The 24902-nt window shown below is 40.2% G+C and overlaps 1 protein-coding gene across 2 annotated transcripts in view; it reads right to left on the bottom strand.

Moving 5' to 3' along the window:
* Positions 1-9401: 9401 nt before the first annotated feature.
* asah2 (N-acylsphingosine amidohydrolase 2) overlaps positions 9402-24902 on the bottom strand; it is a 35103-nt gene continuing 19602 nt past the window's right edge. For both annotated transcript variants that reach the window (XM_087129941.1, XM_087129942.1), the window contains exons 5-19: positions 24107-24184; positions 23713-23833; positions 23225-23347; positions 22105-22191; positions 21068-21172; positions 19222-19303; positions 18768-18880; positions 16056-16150; positions 14783-14822; positions 14455-14553; positions 13987-14082; positions 13307-13450; positions 13008-13061; positions 12378-12466; positions 9402-11697 (exon numbers count right to left, since the gene is read on the bottom strand). In XM_087129941.1, the coding sequence (XP_086986067.1) occupies positions 11517-11697; positions 12378-12466; positions 13008-13061; positions 13307-13450; positions 13987-14082; positions 14455-14553; positions 14783-14822; positions 16056-16150; positions 18768-18880; positions 19222-19303; positions 21068-21172; positions 22105-22191; positions 23225-23347; positions 23713-23833; positions 24107-24184 (1507 nt within the window). In that variant the 3' untranslated portion in view covers positions 9402-11516. The remainder of the gene's footprint in view (positions 11698-12377; positions 12467-13007; positions 13062-13306; positions 13451-13986; positions 14083-14454; positions 14554-14782; positions 14823-16055; positions 16151-18767; positions 18881-19221; positions 19304-21067; positions 21173-22104; positions 22192-23224; positions 23348-23712; positions 23834-24106; positions 24185-24902) is intronic.

Genomic DNA, 24902 nt, shown 5'->3' on the forward strand with positions numbered 1-24902 from the left:
TGAAATCGACGGTCGCCTTGGCCAAATTGCAGAATATAACTTTCTTCGACCAATGCAGGCTTTGTGCCTGAAACATGCTCTCAGTGGTTATACACTTGCAGTATTGCCCACTGGATATGGGAAAAACCTAATTTTCGAGATGTTACCACTGATGGATTCGAAAACAGCCGGGCTCTCAACTTCTGACCCCTGACCCTTGAGTCATGTCTATTTATATCAGTGGGTGATGCCTGACCTAAGATGTTTTATCAACAGTCGTCACGGAATCATTGAGCAAGGAACCAGACTAATAATTTCGTTGCACGGCGTGCTCCTCGTCAAACGCGCATATATTTGCGTGTTTACGCGACGAGTTGGTACCCAAAAGACCGTCAATTTTATTTACAAACAAGCCCTCTTTCGTTCCGCTCGGAGCGCGGGAGAGCGTGTCAATGCTTGCTCAAATGAAAGGGCAAAAATCTATCAATTAGTTCACTTGGCCATAAGCGAGAGGGTCGTCTCCTTGAACGACAGCTGCATGCCAATACAAAACAAGCCGTAGTGCTTGATTTTTAACATTTGTAATCAATCAAATTAAGCCCATTAGACAGGAAAGCGAGAAATGTCATGTGTGCCCGTCAATATTTTGAGAACTGGTTAAGTACTGTTATGAAACGTGCAGTATCTCCATATGGTTATATACATTGGTTTATAACTTAAGTCTTCAATACATCACTTAATTGGCCTTGGGCTAGTTCCTCGTGTTTATGTTATGTTATGCACTTTTACTGCTTGGGTCTAGTACGTGTACTTTGCTTGAGTGCTGAAGGACATAATTCTGACCACGTCAGCAAAATTACTTCGCTGTCGCTGGAAATAACACATTCGTCCATGGGAAATACATGATGCAAGCCACGCACAACATCTGGTAAATTCTATAGGTGTGTGTTACTTCGGACAAGTAAAATGGGGCAGCCAGCTAACATGGCTGAAAAAAACAAAAATAATTAGATAGCCGACACATAAATGCTTTTATGGGAAATTAAAGACAGTATACTGTTTAAAAAAACAAGTAAAGGCTGAATCATCCATTAAGTACATCAACAGTTCAGTTGTACTCTGAAGTTTATACACATATTACGACTGAAGAGAACGAGAAACGATTAAGATTTCAACCCTTGCTATACACGTTCGTGGGGTGTTACATACAAAATACCTGCTTCACTTTCTAAAATAGTGTAAGTCTAAGCAAAAAGCGTAATGATGTTTCATTCATCTGCTCATCACAACTTAAAAGCAATCTACAAATATTTTACCTAGATTATTGCGCTGCTCTTGTGAAAAACGTTGCAGTGCATGGCAACCTTGATTTCAAATCTTTTCTGCATACTAAAGGCAAGACTATTGTTCATGTAAGTTACTGGACTCAATCATCCGTACCAAATCATTTCTCCCGCCTTCAAGATTGGATGCTATACCTTCCTCTTTTTTGGGATGAGAAGCATGGCCTTGTGAAGCTAATCGTTTACGAAGCTGCCGTTTTGGCAGAGTGCTAATGATCGTTCCCGATGTCTTCAGATTCCACTTAAATGTTTAGTTACCATGTTGTTTCTCAAACTCCTCGACAAAGGTAAGACTCCAGAGAGGGAAAAATCTGTGCTAAACCCCACAGAAATCTAATAATCCCAAATTATTACGGCAGTCCTTTCCAGTGTGAGATGTGTAATCTTTGTAGATTCTTTGCACTGCCATTAGAGAGACTTGTGTAGGAAACGAAAAAGGCGGATTGTTTTCGAAGTTTCCGTCTCTCACTTTTCAGAGACCACCTTGCGCTCCCCAGATTCTGGCTGTTTGAACAGAGAACGTATTCTCATCCATTGTAATTCAGCAATTTTGTCCCTCAGCAGGATAATAATTTCAAGATCAAAGAATGGGTGAGTGCTATACATATCACCTACTGTGAATCTTCTCTAAAAAGTCTGCATTTCATCCAAGTGCGGCAGGAACTGCTTCATGACACAGTCCTTAAAAGGAGGGGGAGAAAGTGGAAGTGTCGTTGTCAAAGGATGCTGCATATTCCGGCCAAGCAGAAAGCTTGGACAGCTTGGATTGCCATAAAGAGATTTGTATACTCGTGTCATGATAGTAAAAATTCACATAATTCATAACGATACCAGGCTGCAGAAACACATGGGTAAGGTGTTTTAGAGGGTTGCAACAAAAACAAAGAAAAACAATCAGTTAAAAACAAGGGGCTCTGTCCCTTGCAAAAAGAACCCGATGAAAACTTACTGTGATTTGAAGAACAACCCAACTACTTAAACAGTACAACTGCTAAAAGCTGTTTTATTTCTTATCCTCCCTGAGTCTTGAGGATTTGCCAGGACAGTTAAAAATCCCATACTATAAGTACAGTGCTGTGACCCTTGATGGGATAAAATTTCATCAACATCTCTCACTGCTCAATGAAAAATGGCCGGATTTTTAAGAAGACGTTTTTACAAGCTTAGCTTTGTCACCCATAAAAGCCATTTTGATGCACAAATGCCCATTATTAGTATAGCACACTATTTTCACGAGTGCCCTTCACTAATACTGTGCCAACTTGAGTCGACAAGTACGTCGAGAGAGCAGTGCCGTGACCCTAACAGAAACAGGCGATGCGCCGCAGTAACGGCAGATATAGCCGTTCCATGAAATAGATATAGGCGTTCTATTTGATAGCGATATCAGATAGCAAAGACACTTTACCATCTTCTCATGTTCTCCTCCTTCACCTCCTCCTTTTCCTACTGCTCCTCCCTTGACACCCGTACTCTTATTCGCCTGTAAGTTTGGCTGAAACACATATGCCAATACGTTTTCATGCAGATAAAGACCTTATAACGAAGAACCTGTACCCCAAAGAATAATGTCAGGATGAATCATCATGTGTAAAGTTATAAGCACTTAAACTTTGATGTGTTTATCTGTACAATTCCATATAAAATTAATTGTGAAGTACTGTGTCTTAATTGTCATTTTACAGCAAAAATGATAGCACCAATGAAGGGACACGGTTCCACTGACATAAAATAACCGCCACTATCGTCTTGTCGGTGAAATGGAGAAGTTTCGTGCACAAAGGCAAAACGCACAATGCACTAGTAAAACGAAAGAGTACAGGTCAGACGTTGCACACTCTGGAGGGCGCAATCACTACTACGTAAGGCCTGATGGGGTGCGTTCGATTAGCTTACACGTGTAAGTCAAACTCACACGAGACCGTGTGTTTAGCCCTCACGTGATGTTCGTGCCTGCTCTGGTGTCAGCCACCACTACCCCAACTAGCCAGCGGGTCTCTGGAGGCTGCCCGAGTGTAATGACGTCATGGATAGACTGTTCGTGCATGGACGTACATGATGGAACTGGCGGGGACTTGACCTTTTCCCCCAGAATGCATTGGAAAATACACTTCAGCGTTCGATAAGCCTCATTTTGAGGTTTTCCTTGAGTGTAACACTGCTAATCGAACGCACCCTTTGTTTCACACGGGCGGGTCTGGATAGTCTTGGCCCGAGACGTCAGTGATCGATAGTTGTTTTATTTCTGTTGAAGAGCGCCCTCGCAAAAGTAGTTGCGAGGTAGTGCACAGTCTAATTATGAGTCCTTGGGGGCGCACTATGCACGGTGTCCGCTATCAAGCACTAACGTCTTGAAACCAAGACTAGGGTCTGGATCGCGAATAGCGATCGGTGATCCCAGAGCTGGCTCGCACTATCCATAATATGGGCTTCGGTGTCAATGAACCCGGCAGATCAGTGGTCGCAAATTAAACCGGATCGACATTGAAACAGGCCCGTAGAGTGGATGTACCCTATGGGCGCACAACCTCGACTCCATGGCTGCGCGCGCCGCGTTCCTTCACTAGCCCCTAGCTGGTCGCGTATAGTACGAAAATGACGCTGACTGGCTATTCAGGATGAATATACGTAAACGTTAAGTCAACTGCGCGTTCAAGAGCTGCACGCTCGCGCCAACGTAGCCTATTTTTTCCTGCACGTCACGCACGGGTAAATCTGCCTCGCCCGTAAAAACCACCGACTGAAGTCCTAATTTAAATATCCCAAATAGTGGTTAAATATGGGCGTTTCACAATAGTGCGCCTCCAAGAGTTTGCAACACCTTGGCCAATCACAATACGCAAAATTTGTCGACCCAATGCGCCTTTAGAAAGGGTCGGCAAACTCTTGGAGGCGCACAATTGTGAATTGCTTGTATTATACAGTACCAGTCTTTATGTGGTTCATAAGTGACTTCATAATACACGCAGACGCGCCACTGGTTGCAGGCTCCCATGCTTTGGATGAACACTGCAGTTGCACGTTAAATTCCAGTTCCATGGTTCCATGTAAACGACGACAATGCATATAACATGCATGCAGTGCATGTATAATGGGCGTGGTTTAAACCAAAGATCGTATGGCGCCGCGAAGCGGCGCAAGACGGCGAACTTTACCGTGAATACACGTAAACCGTTGTAATTACGTAGGCGCCATTTGAGGAAGCGATACGCCAGCGCAATGCACATTAATGCACAGGCGCAGGCGCCGCGGCAGGCACGTGCACCTGGTGAGCCTGCGTCGAAGCATTATCGTAAACTGCGCAGGCGTATCGCTGGCTCAAATGGCGTCCATGGTAATTACACCTTTTGGGCAGAGTTATCCATCTAGCGTCTTCGACGCTATATGATCTTTGGTTTAAACTGAAGTGACGTCACACTTACGAACCGGATAATGGAGATCATGATACCAGGGGTTAGATCGCGCAAGGCGTGGTGGGAACCACGCGTGGCAAGATCGTACCCATGGGAACAAGGCTGTGGTGCAGTCTACTAATTCAATTCGCTCGTCGCCCAGTGCACAACACAAAGCGCTGGGAAGGGCTGATGGTCTTGCTCATGTTTAGTAAAGGAAGTATACGTCACGCGGGTTTACAGCTAAAAATGCGAACCGTGACAGCACTGAGGGGAAATTTTTACCAGGAGCGCTAGCTCGCTCAATTTGGCAATTATCAATTCGATTTGTTGTACCTCTGTCTTGGATACTGTCTGTTTATTGGCCCCGAACGATCACACGACAGGGTTACATTTCTGCATGTCACACTCACCGTGAGACATCTCATTCTACCGACGGTGCGTGCACGCACACGCTTACGTACGCGCGCGAAAAAAAAGAGCCTCGGTAAGTTTGAGAACAAACATTTGTGATCCTTTAGTCAGTTTTGCGTGGTACCCATTATACGTTTTGTGCATAGGCTACCAGTGAATTCGATCGATGATTGTGATCGTATAACAGACTCGTACGCGTCCCCGCAGTGTATAAATTAATGCGGGGACTGCTAACCAGACTATGGGTGCGTTCGATTATCTTCCCGGAATACACCAGTGTTACACGGAAGGGAAGCCTCGAAACGAGGGTAATCGAACGTGCGCTGCAGAATACTTGCTAAGGCATTCTGGGAAAAAGGTCAAGTCCCCGCCGGCCCCACGTTCCATCATGTACGTCCATGCACGAACAGTCCATCCGTGACGTCATTACACTCGGGCAGCCCCCAGAGACCCGCTCGCTAGTTGGGGTAGTGGTGGCTGACACCAGAGCAGGCACGAACATCACGTGAGGGCTAAACACACGGTCTCGTGTGAGTTTGACTTACACGTGTAAGCTAATAGAACGCATCCTATATAAATGTACTCACTAGTCACCCGCACATCATCGTTTACACATTAACGAAAGGGAGGGGACAGTGCATTTGTAAACGATATCGTTTTCATATGTTAACTGCATAGTTTTACAGTAGGCCCATCATCTTCTGAAATTGTTTAGCTTGTTTCTTTAGATACATGTTTTCTTTTTCTTTTTTTCGCTGGGCGACGAGCGAACTATTTCAAGTGAGAATTTCCGGCAAGCTCATTAGCATTAAAAGTGCCCCCCGTATCATTTGAAAAAGGAAATTGTTTGGCCCCCCCCAAAAAAATGGTGGTATTGTGTAAATCTTAGCTGGATCAACTCCCTGGGTGTTTGGGCTTTCTTCTGAGAGCAGAAGAGCTAAAAGTAGCCAGTTGATACACGGTCGTAAGTACCCAGAAAGTTTGAGGTTGCCACTTAAAAAATGGCTGCAAGCAGACTTTGGACAAATCACCTTTTGATGAATGGGGGATGTTTTTTTGTGGGAAAAAATTAAAAATGTAATTGGTTAACCCTCAAAAATTGATAAGAAATGGAAAGATTAGGAACCAGACAATAATTTAATTTGTGTTCCAGAAACCTCAGATATGTTGATATCAGTGTTGTATTCGAGTCCGTCGTAAGTCCATCACAAGTCTATCACAAATCATTCAGTCTTAAGCCAATTCAAAAGCTATTCAAATGAGCTGTGACAAAAGCATTCGTTTGTTATTGTTCACCCTGTTCCTGGTGACTGGACTTGTGAAAGGACTTCAACTTTCAACCTTCAACTTTGGCGGTTTTTCTTTGATAAATTGACCGGACCATTTTGTTCAGTGCAATAATGTTTATGTCTGTGACAGTGAACTTTGCCCATGGTTTGAGAATGGCGTCGTCCGTGAAATTGCGCTCCGGTGCCCGCTGTCCTCGGTCTATTCCACAGACATTATGAAAACATAGACAGGTAGCTCCTATTCAAAACAACGAAGGGGTACCGTAGCCGAGATGGCACGCGACTAAATCCAAAAGTATTGGTAAATTCACCCCTCGGTGTAGGGAATTTACACACAGTTGAAGAATTCCAGCCGTAAAATTCTATGAAGCTATTTTCCTATTGTGAAAAACAATCCTTTGTTTACTTAATCTGGCCCATGCAGATTCAAAACAATGTGGTTGCAACATTTGAAGACAAGAGATAACAGTACCAAAGAGCATAATGTAAACAAATACATGCAGTCTAAGTGCGTCACGCGCAGTTCGCACTGAACGCGCAGCAATCCATCTTTTTTCCATCCGCCTTTTAAAATCACGTGTATATGCGCAAGACTGCTGGTGGTCTATGTGTTTATACAGAGTGTCTACATAAAAAGTATACTGAGATAAAAATTACTGTAATGGCAAAACTACTTTAATATGGGAAAGAGAAATATATCTCTAAAAGGGCAGAATGTCTTCTTTGCAATGGTGTAGGCCTACAACTCGGGATAAAGGAAAAGTGATTCGCACGCACATTTCAAAAACTTCACACTCGCACCGTGTTAAGGCGGCTTTCCACGTGTACTTTTTTTCGGTTCGTTGCGTATACGATGCGTTCATAAGTTTCACTTACACGGACACAAAAATCGAAGCCATTCACATAGCACACGTGTGCGTTACGTTCGGCCGTCAAATCGCTCCGAGATCGATGTTCACGGATGCGCAACACGTGTTGGGAGTACAACCGTGATTTTGAAAAGCGTCGGCAAGCAGTGGGCAAAACAATGGATGGCAGTGTGTTAAGTTCGAATTGCGCGTGACGCACTGGGAATACATGTATTTATGTGCTCTCAAAATACGTTCACTTTTTACTCTTTGGTACTGCTATGTCTCCTTTTCAAGTATTGCAACCGCATTGTTTCAAATGTGCATAGGCCAGATTAAGTAAATAGAAGATTTTTTTCACAATCGAAAAATGGCTCCATAGAACTTTATGGCTGGAATTCATAGGGCGCACGTTTACTTGCGTTCGACGCAGAGTGCGCTGAGTAAGCGCAGCGAATTTATTCTGGAGTCTTTGTGTGCACGCCAAACGCGTGCCAGGACCCTATCCGGTTCGTAAGTGACTTCGTCACAAAAGCGGACGCGCCACGATTTGCAGGCTCCCATTGGACAATCGCTGAGGTTGCACGTTCTGGTTCTATGGTTCCATGTGAATGAATATCAAATAATGTATTCCCCGAGTTTTCCATAGGTTTGTGCACAAACATGGATGCGCCCAGCAGGCATCACATTGTACATGAGTCAGTACTCTATCTTTTATATATATGACTCTATGATTTGCCCACGGTTTTGATTTTAGTCGTGCACCGCATTGATCACGAAATGTTTATGTAGTTTTCAATGTGATCTGGCGGCTGAGCGTTTATGATGTGTCTGTGGGACGTACGTCCTCATTTTCGGCACGTATGTACAATCACCTGATTATCGCTTCCAATCAAAAACAAAACTGCCTATCAACTCAGATTGCTAAAAGATAAGCACTTGCTCTCATCAAAGGTGTAAGTCTCAAGTGATTTATGATTCTTCGAAAAAGGAGGGCGACGTCATTAAATGCACGAGCGCCCAAGTTGGCAGCCTTGGACCATGCACAAAGTTAGCTTCAGGGGCTGAATTCTGTGCCTTTATTGTATTGGTAAAAAAGTTACGGATACACTGGAATCGGATATCAACCGAAGCCACTCTCTTGTTTTGTGAATTCCTTTGCGTGTGTCCGCGCACTGTCAAGGCCATGGAAGGTCTACACTTCAATTCAGCGTCGCTGGCGAGTCGTTTCGGTTAGATTGATTGGGGAGAAAGAACCGCCATTGGTTGGAACATGGTTGGAATTGTTGGCAACAAGAATGTTGTTTCCTTTAAAGGATAGAGTAGGAAACAGACTTTCTTTCCAATGGGAGAGATTCAAATGTTAGAGGATTTGCGAAGGAAAGGCTCTGTAGCGATAGAATAGAGAAAGCCAGAGAGCAGGCTCACTTGACGGATGCCCTTCCACAGGAAATTTATGTAAGATATGAAAGTCTGCCCCAAATCTGTGGGTCTCATCGCGTATGCCAGTCAACCAGTGGGTCAAAGATCTTAAAGGCTTTGTTCCGGCCAAGGTTGGCCACGAGGCAAATCATTGAAATTACAGTAATTTTGTAATGACGCAAAAAGGTTGTGGAGAATAGTCTGCCCAAGAACACATTAACTTAATTTGGTCCAGGTTGACTACGTAACTGCACGTACAAATTTCTTAATGGTTCTCGAGCAAGGATTTTATTTAAAGTCGGTGTTCAAAGGTGAGACAGGACGGCTGCAGTTGGCGAAATCGGAAAGGTCGCCCCTTTGGGAGAACGAGAGTGATGACACGGATGGAATGGGTAATTCCAGAAATTGTGGGTCAAAAGTGTGACATTTTTGTGTCCCGGTTACATCTGACCTTTGTTATTTGACATGGAAATATCCTCGGAATTGATTTCAAACTATTTCTATTTCTTTGGCAGGTAATTTGCAATAATTCACCACTCTTTGAAATTAGAAAATGTGTTCTAAACTGACTGACAAATTCATATGTCAGATGTGACAGGGACACCAAAAAAAAAAAAATCCCAAATTTCTAGAATTACCCGAATGCAAATTTCCAGGGATACGGGCACAGGAGAGAACGGAATAAATGTCATCTTTCAACAGAAACCCGAAAGGTTAAAGAAATGATGCCATCCAGACGGCGTTTTATTCCGGCCAAGTTGTTTGACCGCTGCATCACGTACTTCGAAACTCGGAGGTACAGGTCACCTTCGTCAGTCTGAGGTTAACTATAAAAACGACAGAATTCGCAGACGACCAGGTATCAACCTCATTGGAGACGGGTCCAGACGACCTCACCCCTAGCTTCATTACAAACTTTAATTGCTTAACTCATCTCCCTTCTTTAAGAAACGTCAAATACCGTCATTAAAATCTGGCAATGACACAAAGTTTTCAATTGCATAATTGATTCTGGTAAGAGTATCGCTTCTTGGTTCAACTATTTTCGAGACATTGACTGAGGATTCATCTGGATGTTACCGAAATCCCGCCAGGCACAGGTGTCAGGGCAATGTGCTGTTCAGCCCTCCAGCCACTCCAAATATCAACAATCATATCCCTAGAGACCTTTGTCAAATATGTCTTATCTGAAAGCACTATCTCACCGGTACAAGCTACATTCAATGCAAGTGACATTGCCCTACGATCTTCTGCATTAATAATTCAACAGAGGAGCTGACTATCCCCCGCTGTCAACGCCAGACTCTCACAGAGAAAATAATGGCCCTGTTCAGAACGGGGCTGAAATATGGTATGACCTTATCGAGACCTTGTTGAATTGAGACTTTGTTCAATAATGAAATTATTTTTAAAAAACCATTCAAAATTGATCTTTTCCAATAGGAAAGAACTTGAAACTGAAAAGGAAAATACCCTCTGGGGTTCAAACCAAACACCCACAAAAATAATCACTAAATGCACTACACAAGCCAGCTCGTCTGGACCAATTTTTTCCCCTTCTTCGGAGCCCACCACCTTGCATGACGACGCTGAAGCTGTTATGTAACTCAGGAAATACCACAGTATATTTTGGCCCAGTTCAGGCTAGGAACAATTCTCTATGAAAGACTCACTTGTCAATAGCGGTGGGTAGTCATATTGGATGCTTCAAATTGCACTCACATCTTTTCCACAAAAAAAGTATAAATGAAACTAGCCCTTTAATTAGAACATTTCATTTGCAAGAAACCATGCAAAGATTCCTGCTGGAAAAAAAGGAGATTTTTTTACATTTGTTTACTATTACAAAGCAAGAAGACAAAACAAAACATAGTTAATATGCATGATAGTCTAGTTTACAAGTTGGGTGTTACATTTCATCACATGAGTCTCTCATCTCTGTTCAAATTATACATTAATTTCGTTTCTGCAACAAAAATTTTTGGTGAAAGTAAAAGTAAGAATTTCATTTAATCGATGAAAGATATCAAGTTATTTGGTAAAACAGAATTTACGGACAATACACTTAAAAGTGTCACATTTCGGCTTACTCCTTGCCTTTCCCAGTTAATTTTGCACTTCTGTTATTTAAAATGGCTTAAAGGAAAGTCAATTTCATTAAAGAGGGGTCACTCGCCCCAAATGTTGACTCCAATTTCAAAATAACACCACTAGATTTCAGTTTTAGAGCACTGTAATGGATTAAAAAATTCTTATTCATCCTGTAAATCATCCATTTCGAATCGGTAAATGAATGACAAAAACAAATTTGCTTTTCAAATTCAACGCCATTCCTGGATTGAGACGAAAATGACAATAAAAAGGAAGAGTAAGAATACTTTTTTGTAACTTACAATGCTCTGAAAGTGAAATCTAGTGGTGTTATTTGGAAATCGAAATCAACATTTGGGACGACCCCTCTTTGACCCAATCAAACTTTCTTGTATGCAATTTTAAACGAAAGAAGTGCTAAATTAACTGGGAAAACTGATATCTGATTCCATGGGCGTGACTAAACTGATGGAAAGAATGCAGTGTGCATGTTGTCATCAAATAGCAAAAATATGTGACCGTTTTGTCATAATTGTCTTTTTTCAAATAAAGGAGCTATAATACTTTCAAAACATGGGTAAACAATTCAGATTACACTGCCATAAATCATCAATAGACCTCTCCCCCACCCCCAAAGAAAATAACGGTACAGGGTGAGCCTTAGAATGTGAGAAGTAAACAACAATCAGGTTTACAATGCTCTGGATTGATTGGGCCTGCTCGGCTAGTCTTATCTGGTTAACTGGTGACAGTAAACTCACGAGACACACCACCATATGGTTTGATCCCTTCAATGATGTGTTTTGCATTGCCGTAAACATGGAAGCGGTAGGTACCAGTAGGCATTGTGGGAGGAATATGCCACCAAGTCGTTACCTCACTGAAACCAAGTATCTCATCAGTACGCTTCCAGTAGAATCTGAATGAAAAACAAGATTGGACTGGTTGAAGTAACACCGTCCATAACTGGTTTCTAAACAGATGTTCCCATCTGAAGTCATCCTTCTGAGCAATGAATCAAAAGATCGTACTTGGAACAAAAGACCTGCTGCTGGGAATTGCCATCATTTTTCGGCTTGCATTTTTCGAAGGTAATCCGTCACTATTTTTAAACAGTATACCACTGTTTTGGGCATAGCACGCCAACAGATTAGCACAGTGGACATAAGTGTTCCAGGGCCCCATTGATGAGTGACACAGCACCACTGCACGCTAATCCGGCTGTGTTTGAAAGGACGTCACTCACATTCCCTAAGGACAAAGGAAATTATGCAACACCTCACAATTCTGGGCTCTCTTTACAGGGCAGCAGACCTGGCTGAAATATTCAGGAGTCAATGAAGGTTACCTGTCAACTTAGAGTGGCCACCAAAGAGTCATTCGTGTGGGTGTAAATGTCCATTAAATGAAATAATAAATTTTTGAAGAATATTGAAGACTGAATATCTTGAAAATTGCCCGTGTGCACTGCATTTTTCAAAGCACCCGGTTAAAAGTTCTTTTGCAATGTTTTCTTATACTTCTCATGCTCAGTGAATTCCAACACAGTGATTTCAATCATAATTACAGCTCCATCTGAAGAGAAAACCAGCTACAAACCTAGTACACCAGTCTGAGTCACTGAACATCTCAGAGAACTTTCCTGTTGTTGGATGTTTGAACTCAACTGACATGAAGGTTCCCCCTGTCTGGAAACGAGCAACAACAAAACTGTTCACATGGATCAATAGGAAACTTGACTGAACTGATATTGCAGCAGAGCTAAACTTCAACATTACAAGAAATGGGTGAAATCTGATAAACAAAAGTTGAAGGTTTAGCTATCATTTGTGGTTGATCAAAACTTAACTGTGCCATACTGAACATAGCTGTAATGTTGGTAAATGTGGGTCATTTGCCGGCTGCCCGAGGCGCCCTTGTATAACATGGCCTTGACCATGTTTAAATGTATTCATTGTTCCACGCTTAATGTCTTCATTGTACAGCGCATTTGAACATATGCATATGAAATTTGCGCTTTATAAATGAATAAATTATTATTATTATTTAATACTAATAACACCACATTTTTCTTTTTGAACTTGATAAATTGACGCATATCACTTGCTGGCTGAATGCTTTCTGAAATCCTTTCATACTAATATTTGGTAGGAATTACCACAGCTATCACTTTTCCACAGCTGCCACTACCTTTCACAGCAGAGCTGGTGAAAAGGAGCATGTACTTACCCTCAAATCATTTCTGGGATTTCCAGCATGGAATGTGGCAGTTGCAGTTGTGTTCTGCAAACAGAGCAGTGAAACATGAAACATGTTCTTCTCAATACTGTGGAACAAGGATTAAGTCTGCATTACCAGAACTTTTCCTTGTAGTAGTTGCCATTTATTCACATTAACTTTTACATTTGTTTTTAATTAACCCTGCCATTATTAACTTAGTTTGCCTTAAACATATCACCTGCCTCTCATGTAAAATAAATTGGCCAAAGCCACCATTTGATTAACTGAGATATTCATTGTCAACTCACTCTCTTGTAAGATGCATCAGCATCCTTGGACACCTCACCAAACTGTTTGAAAGGAGGAACTTCATCGAACAGTACCCCTGGAAGAAGGGAGATCATCTTGTCCAAAAGATTCTTTGGAGTCGGCCCAGGGGCAGGATCAGTTCCCTGATGGGGAAAAAGAAAGGGGGAATAAATGAAACTCAGTTGTACAAAAGACTTTCAGTGTAGACTTTTACTGCTCCATTAGAGAATTTCCAATAGGAGCATGTGATGACACAGCAAATAAAAGACTTTCATTTTAAAATTGACTCACAATGCATATTTAATCCGCTTATTTAAAACAAAGAAAAAAGGACACAAGTTTTGTTTTTCAATGATTTAAACCAAAATTTGTGTTTTTGCATTGTTGTTTCTGTTTCAAAGCTGAAGAGAAAAGTTACTGCATACGGGAATGTAATACCCATAATACAAGTAGGGCATAATATCCATGCTGCCTAGCAAGGCCAGCTAGGAGGTAAATCCTTTCACATTGGTGTGTGAGTTGTGTCTGACTGTATCTAGTTAATTTGGATAACAAGCCACAGCCTAACCATTTTACCAGTTTAAGTGTGGCTCTCCACAAAATCAAAATCACGAATTTCATACTACAAACATCAGACAAATCTATTCCTTCTGGAACTCTGTGAGGAGCCGGGAGCTACCTTTGCAAGATACTCAGAGAGTTTGGTGAACTGGTTGATGTATGCCTGAAGAGTGTGAGGACCAAAGACAGTAGAAGCTCCCTCATAACGCTGGATCTAGAGAAGAGAATATCGATGGAGGGATGTGTCAAACAAAGGACCTCTTGGATGAAATGGAAGCTGCACTGGCAGGCCAAAGCAACTCAAATGGGTTGCAATAGAATGGTTTGGCAACTGATATAGTAATGACAAAAAAGATCATTTTGCAGCCTTGCTTCTACTCAGATGTGGTAATGTGGTACAAAGAGCAAGTAGCATACCTGCAAAATTTGTCAAACAGAATGTTAATTATAAGGTCTCTCACATTGCATGAAGTCTGAAATCACCTTCTTGAAGCCTTAAAAATTCAAAAATAGTGTGAAGGATGGGATATTCAGGGTGCTGTGGTACTCAGAGCTTCTGTATATACATGATCACTGTCAAACGTACCTGGTATTCCTCATAGGTTGCGATGTAGTCTGCGTAGGTGTTTGTCAAGCCAGCAAGTACCACAATTGTGTCATTGGGCATTCCGTTTTGAATCAAGCTCTGAAAAATAATGAGTGAGAAATGAACATCTGCCTAAAATGACGACTTCAAGCTTCTTGTCTCTGATTCTTTTTGTCTCTTAATACTTAACATTAATTACTTAATTTGAAATGTGCAGATAAAACTAATTTCATGCATACAACAAAAACATCAAATAAAACCCGAGACTGTTGTAAAATGTATGAAAACATATTTACAAAATAGAGCCATTCAAAATGCACTGACTTACCTTTTGAGCTGCATCACGGGTTCTGCGACCAGACATCGTTCTTTGGAGGGATAAAAACAGCACCACATTAAATAAACAGAGTGGCGTATGAAGATCATTCAGACACATTTGTAGAGACGTTTCAATTAATTAATTACTGAGAATTATTTTTGGTCAACCATCACATGTGGCTTCAATAATTATCAAGACGTTTTTTCACTTCGTTGCCAACATTCAAACGTTCCAAAAAATTTTTCTTAGATGGAATCAGTGAGGCAATTGAGTCTTTCACAAGTCCTGTAAATCCATCAAAAGTTATCTGATCTTAAGTCAATACACAGGCTACTTAATTTACTTGTGAAAAAAAGCTTTTTCAGTCATTATTCACCTGTTATTTTACTGGTTTTGTTAAGGGAAGGGACTTGTGAGTGGACTGGTGATGGACTCCACAACAACAACGGTAGTGCTAAGAAATGTTTTTGAGATACTGTAACATCAACTTTTACACATGATGAAAACAGTTACATTTTCAAGCAACGTTGATGTTCTTGCTCACACAATTGAACCTACATGTATTTCTCCCCGTACCTAGGATATTCTGATTATTATTTAGGAGGCATGTGGACTAGTGGTTAGGGTTTGTAACTTTTGATCATAGGGTCAGAGGTTCGAATCCAGCTGGTGGCAGCATGTTACGATCTTGGGCAAGTCATTTTACCCCTATGTGCCTCTCTCCACCCAGGAGTAAATGGGTACCTGTGAGGGCAGACTAGCTTATGTTTAGCTGTTTGTGCCGAAATGGCAGCACCGGGCTAGTATACTCCCCAGGGAGCTGAGATGGTTTCAGGAATGTTCAGATGATGTGTGAGCCCAATGTGCAGGGACAATGACAATAAAGGGCCTCGGAATAGTTTGCTAGATAGAGGGCGCTTTACAAGTGCTTGTTATCATTATTATTATTACACAATTCAGATCCCACATCCAAAGATATCCTTGATGATGTAGAAAAAAGGCAAACTCAATGAATCAAGAATCTGGAGCCCAACTTTCAGTAAAAATGTGGAGAGCGAAAAATAGGAAGGTATTATGGCAGCTTGAGATCAAGAATGACAAACATCACACGTTAGCCGCCTGCAAAAAGAGTCAAACCACAGGATTGTTCTTAGGAAAAGAGGCTGGTCCTTGAAGACACATGGGTTGAGATTTTTTTTTACATCAGAAGATTCTACTTAGAAACTGGAGCTCACCTTTTTGTGAAGTACCTGGGAAAGGAAAAATAGGACAGTATACTCACGTGAATTCACCAGGAACTGCCACAACGGCAAACTGACCAATGCGTATCATCTGAGTGTCCACAATGGAAGGTCCCCACGGGTACGGTTCCAGCATCTACAATGCAAAGAAAGAACACTGCAAATCTCAAGAAAAAGTATATACTGCTACTATATCAATTCCTTTACGTTAACTGTCCCAGTTTGACGTGGTAATATCAACAAAAGTCAGACATACCAAATTGAACGTATTCAAAAGTGTGCATGCCACATCCTTGAAGCTGGCTAGTGCATTCAAAGGCTTGTGAATGGTTCAAACTAGGTTCAAACTAGGCCATCAAACTTTGCAAGATATCTCTGCTCCCAAATGTTTGATAAATACACAAATAAAGACAGATATACATGTAAATGCAGAATGGTTTCAATCCAATAACAACATCCACACAGGGAATATGTGGCAATTTTCCCCATCACAAAACTACTAGGTATGGAAATAGTGCCATGCTCATTTGACAACACTCCTGAATCAGATCTCCTAATTTGTATCTAATATCTTCATAGACCCCCTTTGCTTGAAGCAAGTTATTTAGATTCAACACTGTCCATGAAACGATACACAAAGGACTTGGGCTTGTTTCAGATGTTTGAGTTCACTTCCTTGAGAAAGATAATAAAAACTGTGATTCATTTTTAACACTCAAAGTGCAGCTCATTTAATTTGTCTTGCAAAAAATCTATGGGCCACAAGGTGTTCCCGAGAATCTGGATGATTCATAAGTGAGGTCGATCTGTGGATGTGTGTATTATGGCCCTCCAACTGGGCATTTTTTCAACTGCTTCAAATTGTGCTCGTGGTCAGCAAATTTACATGTACCATATCTTCAAGTTGTTGTCTCTTCCTTCAACAAAACACCGCTGAAAATTTGTCAAATAAAGAAAACTTTTTCATGAAGTGAAGTGAGTACAGTCTAGGGCTCTGCCAAATATCCGAGTAACCGAATATTCGATCATTTGTCGAATATTCACATGTTATTTTTCAAAGTTGAATATTCGAAAGCAAAATTCATGAAAAGGAAGGGAAAATTTTCTTTTGTTTTAAATGAGAAAAATTAGACTATGGCTCCAGGCTTGTTTCAGGCAGATTATGAAAATAAATCTTAATATGATTTAAGAAGTAAATTATTCATTAAACAATTTAAAAGGATTAGAAATCTTCAACAGGGCAAGAAGTCTTGTTCATCTTTCAATTTTGGTAAATCGTGGCTGGAGATACTCCTAGATGTGAGAAGCTACTTTATTGATCATAATGTACAATAGTACATTATACCTATTCACACTGGCCTGGGACTAGTGATATATTGTTTAGAAGAGGCCTGGGGCCTGAGTTATTAATTTTGAGATTGGCCTTGGGGTCAAAGTGTTTAGTGAGCTGGCCTGGGTCAGAAATATTAATTGAGCCTTGGTGTATTTTATCGAGAAGAGAATCTACTTAGAGCTCTGAAGGAAGTTGAGTAATCATTTCTGTAAGACTTTGGAGGCTTAGATGAAGCCTTGTCTTAAGTCAATTAATTATTGAACACATTTAAACGATACTGTACTAGGGTATGCGATACCTGGTCGCTAGGTACCTTGTGTGGGAACTTACATTTATTACCCCCCCTTCCTATTCTCCCTTGGTGTATCGAGAACTCGTCAAGCTTTGATTAATTTGGTCTTGCAAATTAATTCTAGTCTGCAAATTGGGAAACTGAGGACTGTAAATACTGAGTGTAAATGGAGCTGCTGACTGAATTGAAGCTGCTGCTTATGCAATTTAAGAATTGTTCCACCTCTGTTCTGAATTACTGGTGTCCCTGCATTCCATTTTTCCCTGCACCTGATTCTCCTCCTGAAGTAACTTTGTCATATAGTTTGACCCGGCCAAAACGATTTGCTAAAACAGAGAGGCAGAACTCCGGAGGTTTAGGCCTTAACTATTCGGCCTGGTGGCAGCGCTATCGTCGCAAAGTTTTGCAAGGAAATCTCAGAATCCCCCCCTTCATTTTCCGCCACAGTATTGTTTACTTACTTTGCAGTATTAAAGATATTTAAGGATAATTCAAAGTGGACAGTTCCACTTTTAAGATTCAACAAATCATGCGCACTGTGTTTAATTGTCCAACTTTAATCAGAGTAATAGCCATTACTGCAAAATTTGCATAAATGCAAATTAAATTTTTTGGCGGTAAATTGGTTGTTTCATCAATGTAAATTTGCTCTGGAAAAAATTGCTAGACCGCTAATGTCTTTGTCACATTCATGGGTATATCAAAGCAATTTTACTGCATATGCAAAATTACTGGAAAACTGAGTTTAGAACTTCACAATGGTAACAATTCATCCATTTACTGCCTAAATCTCATTTCAGTGGTGCCAGTAGCCTTCTTTTGTGATTATTTTTTCAAACTAATGGTGTCAGCACAGTATCCAAATGTCATTTAAATTAGGCAAACATCATTAAAAATCACTCTGAAACACTGTGATTTTTTTACTCATACCATATGTAAAGCAGTAATGGCTTTCTACTATGTGGGATGACTGCTGTCTCATTTGTTCGTGCCAAAAAACCGATGATTGACCTCCAACCACCTTCAAAAGGTGTGGGAAAGTTCAATTACTGTGAGATGTTCATCACAGACAGTCTTTCACAGACTCCTTGATTAAAATTGAAGTGAAATGAAGTGAAACAGTCTTACCTCTCCGATTGGGAGTAAAATTGGTTTGGGTTTCTGACATTCTACCAACTGGGCAGATGGCTTTTTGATGAAAGACACAATTAATCTCCAGAAGGCATCCCCTTCAGTGTCTCCTACAAACAGAATAAAGTTATTTGGTTTTATCCTTGATTACCTTGTTGCAAGGAAGAATTACCATAAAACTAGTCCTCTTACAATAAAACGATCTAGTCTGCATGCTACTTCAGTCCCACTGAGAAAAACCAGATGCTCATTTCAGATCACAGCAGATGGAAAAGCTGCTTCTGACCGATGAACCAGTCAAAGTTGCTTAGTACTTTGCCTTGTTTTACTGAGCCGAAATGCAGGGCATGCTTAGTTATAAAATAACAGAAGATAAAACACTTGATATTTATCAGGAACAAGGGTAAGCACACATACAACTTTCCATCATACTGTTTGTACAGACATATACCTTGTTTGAAGTTGAATGCTCCTGGTCCATCGGTGGTCCCCGCAGCAAAGCTGAATCCCATAGCTGCTTTGCAAGTCTTTCCCTGTGTGATCAATCATTTCATTCACAATATCAACAAACCATTGTCTGATCATGCATGATTTCACAATCTGAGAGTACTGACAGAGAAACTTCGTCGGGAAATTGCACTGATAGGTTCAAGTTGCAACTGTGCCATTCTCCTAATCCTAAACCCCTTCCAATCAAAAATATGCAAAGTTTAACCCTTAAAGAGTCGGGTTAATATTTTTGCTCATCTCACAGCTGGGGGGGGGTTGGATTTTCCCCCCCCCCCAAGAACTGGGCTGTGCCACGCTCGAATTATTTTACTTGGCAAGCATGTAAAGACACTCCTTATCATTGAAAATATGTACAAATATGAAGTATAAACTCAATCAAACATATGGTTTTGTTGTTACAGTCATCTGAAGTTGGAGGCTCCATGTGTACCGGCTTGTGTGCGCTGAGCACCTTAGTGGAAAAAGTAAACACATGTTTGGCTGATCTGTCTCGGAAAAATGCACGCTGCGCAAGAATAGAATGTTCAATTTCCACAAAATTGGTGTCAAAATGACAGCCAAGCATTAGTCTAATAACTGCTGAAAAAAAATGCACGCAGTGATATCCCAAACTATGTGGGGGGGATTTTGCCTCAACCCCCCCTCAATTAGGGTTAAACCGTTCCATCAGCAAAAGGCAAACACCAAGCTTGACATTTACATGTATATCCAATCGTGTAACTAAAATTACATGACAAGGACTCTCTGTACTTAAATACACCAAATGACATGTTGTTATAAAAAACAACCATAGAACGTCAATCAATGAAGTTTCAAAGCTTTTCTTCTCCATTTGAATAAATAATATCTTCCCCAAACTTGCATTGAGTTGATTACCACACAAAGTGTTGTCATCAGAAAACCCAAGTGAAAAAATCCAAAAATTCTGTGGCATGTCATGCTGAACATGATTGGCGAAAAGATGAAAGATCTGCCACACAAAGGTATACCGTTAAACATGTTGAAGCGGTTAATTTTTAAAGGAACCAGGAAATGAATTTTTCTTAGAATCACTTTTTGGGTATTTCTGTACTGTTCTTCTATGTATGAAGACTGTTTGACATCTTTTTTGAGTTACGTGAACTGAACGGTGCACTTTTCAGAACATTAAAAATTGACCAAGCATTTCTGGAAAAGTGAGGGTGCTTTTGCTTTGATGTAACTCCAGGAAGACATGGTTCAGGTTGCATATTTTCATGCTCAAATTGTGAATCCAAAATTTACTATCTGGGAAAATTTTGCAAAAAGGATTTTTGCTGGATTAATGCCATATACTTACACAGCAATAAATTGCCAAAGAAAATGAAGTCTGCCATAGCATATTTCATGTATGTATTTCGGGACTCCATGAATCGGGGAATTACGTTAATAACTCAAAATCCAGACAACTCAAATTTTTATTTATTCACTGAGGTTTGAGTTTTCAGATGTAAACGGCAACCAATGAAAACATGACTGTGCTACCTGCACGTGGTATGCGTAGCCCAGGCACGGCTTTTGTGACTGATTTTATCCTTCAAAGTTTGCGGTATAAGCCGCCCAGCGTATAAGCGGCAGAGACGTTTTTCAGTGTGAGAATCAATGTACAAGCCGCAGATTATATTCTGAAAATTAGAGTAAAATCAAAAAATTATCAAAGATTGAGATTTTTGCGCTCAAGGTCCCCCAGGGACAGCTGGCATTATTCATTAGCCAATTTATAACTTAGAATTGCTAAACTAGACATGATTTTTCATTAGTTTACAGACCCAGAATGTACTGTTGTATATCACAGTCTGGTTGGTCATGTCGAGATACTGGTGAACAGTGCTAACAGGTCCACTGAGCTTTTTGGTGGCACTCTTGTACAGGTCCTGTGAAAAGGGTTGAGAAGTCATTCATAATGGTATTGAGACGACAAACATTACAAGTTTGAATATGTCAAAGAAGGCAAACAAACAATAAAAATGATCTCATTGAATGGAATAGTAGTAGTTGAAGGCTGTGATGATTCTATTTAAAGTGGATGAACTCACCAATAGATATGCAGCACTACTTGTGTGTGTAATTAGAAGGCACTGGATATTTAGCCATTGCTGGCAAATTTAACGAAATGATAGTTTGTTAGGCACAGGCCCAGTAACTGTTTTTATGGACTTAGAAATTCTTACAGTGACAAATCTTTGACTGGTTCTAGCTGTGCCAACATACAGTGTGTACTTGTGACTTCATATTCATGAGCCCGTTTTATAATTTCGGACGTTTTTCCCTTAAAAAAATCCCCTTGCTTCACGAATCAAAAAATGAAAATGTAGTACTCTGTAATTGAATGTTGGAGTCGATTCAAAATAACAAAGAAGAACATTCTTATTTTTTGGGTCAAAAATAGGACAAGTTAATGAATATATACGTAAGAGGGCACTGTCTACTTGTAGCCGGCAAAAACTGTTTAGCTAAATTTGCTGGTGATGGCTAAATATTCATTGTTTAATTATAAACATGACTTTGGACCAGTGGTCTTCTGACTTGCAGAAAATTGTTTCACTATGCTGTAAAGAATCCGACTTCTAGACAGAGGATGGCAAGATATAGGATCAAGGGATATCCCCCCTCGATGTCCAAACCCAATGGACACTCTAGACTGCTATTACCTAACACATCCTACTAGATGTCTGAAAAGAATTAATGAGATTCCAGTCATACATTGACCAACACAAAAAGGGGGCACAGTTTCTCTCCGTCCCATATCTTGCTTCAAATGTAGGATAAAGGAAGCAACTGCAGTAGATCTTTCACAAAAACGTACCAACGCTTTCTTGTACTGGTATTCTCCAATAATCCTGGTGCTGTCAAACATGTCAACTCCTGGCCCAAATGCAATGCATTTCTCATTCTGATGGGACAAGAAAACAAAGACAGAAAGACAGAAAATTCTGAAATTGTGAGCTGCATATAAGTACATGTAAAAGAGCTGGAAGTGTGCTGGTCGTCCTGTTTATTGTATGCTTTTCTGTTGTTTCAAAGCTTCACTAATGCCAACTGCATAAATCTTTCAATAAAGACCACTTGTTTTACAGAGACAAAATGACATGAGATATGAAAGGGTGATAGGGCTGTGCCGAATATCCAAATAGTTGATCGATTATCAAATATTTGAATGTTATTATCCGAATTTGAATATTCAAATGTAAAATTCATGAAAAGGAAGGGAGAATTTTCATTTTAAGTAAGAAAAATTGTACTATGGAGGCTTGTTTCACAAAGATTCAAATGAAAAGTGGCAGAAATCTGACCATGACTCAGATATTAAATTATTCAGTGGCCCTAACAGTCCAAAATTCTCTGCTCTCAATATTATTTTTACATACACCCTGGGGGATTAATGGTAAAAGAAATTAAAAGGAATAGAAATATTTCACACAGCAAGAAGTATTGTTTATCTCTTAAATCTTGCTAAATCTTGGCTGGAAATACTCCCAGATGTGAGAAGCTATTCTAGCGATTATATTGTACAATTTTGTGCATTATTGCAACTGATTCCGTATATGGTTTAATCATCAACAAACTGCTGGTTGGTATGACTGAATATTCAGATATTCTATCAACTTGAGGGTCGAATATTCAAATAGTGGATTATTCGAATTGACTCAGGCCTGAAAGGTGATATTCAATCATGCAAAAATTCTGACCTTACAAACTTTTTTGATGCATAATATCAACCTGTACCAGCTCCCTTGGCTTCGGAATACAGGGTTACTGGGAGTGATATTTCTGAACAGCTGACAATATTGTATTCGACTTTTAAATTGCTGATATGAAAAGCAGAAATGCTACATGTAGGTTTCTGACAAAGACAACTATAAACCTAAAGTGTTGGGCAAAATTTCTTATTTAATGAGAAAGAAATCTTTAAACTGTTCCAATACCTTGCCATCACATGTGCTTGTATTATAGTCACATGGCTTTCCACTGTCAATGCATTTGGCGCCTTTGGTGTTTGGAGAGACGTCTCCAAGATTTGATGAAGCAAAAGCAGCAACAAATTTCCCCTGAATAAAGAATTGCATCATGAAAGCAATTACAGAGAGGAACTTTACATAAACACTAAATGATAAGTGCCATTGTTTCAGCTCAAGCACAATTCTAGAGAATGTTCTATTTATGCAAATGTCGCCAGTGTTTCACAACGGATATATGCAGAAAGATTGTGACATACACTGGCAAAAATCATCAGCAACTTCTGCATGTATGATAAATCATTTAGCATCTTTAAGGGGACTTACATGTATGTACAGGTGTTTTCATGAACAAATGGTTTATATCTTGCAAAAGAGATTTCTTGTCTCTCACAAGCAAGGATTTCCTTTTTATCAAAACTCTTCAAAAATGATATCTTATTATTTTAATCACCCACCTTGCCAGGTCTAGCATCTTCATTGAAGTAACTCTCCATCAACTGGGAAGCGTATCCTTTGTTATCTCCGCTAATGAGGTGGTTTGTATTGTTCATGCTTGTACCATGGACCGCAAACCAACTGCAACAAAGTAACCAATTCATTCTAACCAGTCAATTTCAAAGACATACTCTACATGTAGTTGCCATCTTCTCAATGCACATGTACTTGTCATACATAAATAATATGGGCCCACATACATGCGAGTATGTATGTAGTTCCTCAATGATGACGACAAGGACCATTGGAAGCCACTTGGCCTAATGCATACTAGCCTGCAGATTTTACAAAGGGTAAGCAATGACCTGAGTACAAGCCCATTTCAAATGTTCCTGAAGTCATACATGTACTCACTTTATCATGCCAAGGTCTGCGCCATTCTTGTCCACTAATTTGAGGACAGTCATCAGTTTATCCACATTGGTTGTATATCTGCAGAACAGGAACAAGGGAAACTTGTTTCTAGTAGTGTGCATTTATGGATAGTATGGGAACCGGGTAACTGGCAGGTACCCATAATAATTAAAATAATATCAAAAACCATGTCAGTCAAGTCTAATGAAAACCCTTGGGTCATGGAGTCATACCAGGCCTTCAAATGACAACATATGTAATCGCAATCAACTCACTCTGTTGTGATATATTTTTGCAGTTATTTCCTCCTTCTATAAATACTAATGGTGTATAGTTTGCTCATAGACTCATCTTTTTCTTAGGTTTTATGTTGTGAACTTGTTACCTAAAGTTTTTTTTTTTCATATAAAAGTAATACATGTACATTACTTAAATGTTGTACATGTACCTTCAAGGGGTAAACTTTCATGTCATTTGGTCTATTGTCAAAACAGCGTGACAAGCAGTGCATAGTCGGGGCCTCTTTTCACTTGGGCTTTCTTAGTATGCAGGCATGCAACAAAAACAAGGAAATTCCAATCTTTACAAGACTTTATACAGTGTTTTCAATTTTCAACGGTACATTGTATGAGTGTGGAATGAAAAATGAAGTAATCAGCAGATCCAAGGAAAGGTTGCATGCCTGGTACGTGGAGTCACATGACTTTTCATGGAATTAGTCAGTTCAAGCAATACCTTGAGGAAAAACATGACCCTTTTGTTTCCCTAGTTACTCACACAAGAATTTGAAGAAAGC

This window comes from Acanthaster planci, linkage group LG19 (genome assembly GCF_054643075.1).
Source record: "Acanthaster planci isolate LZ-2023a linkage group LG19, COTS_SCS, whole genome shotgun sequence".
Classification (NCBI taxonomy): domain Eukaryota; kingdom Metazoa; phylum Echinodermata; class Asteroidea; order Valvatida; family Acanthasteridae; genus Acanthaster; species Acanthaster planci.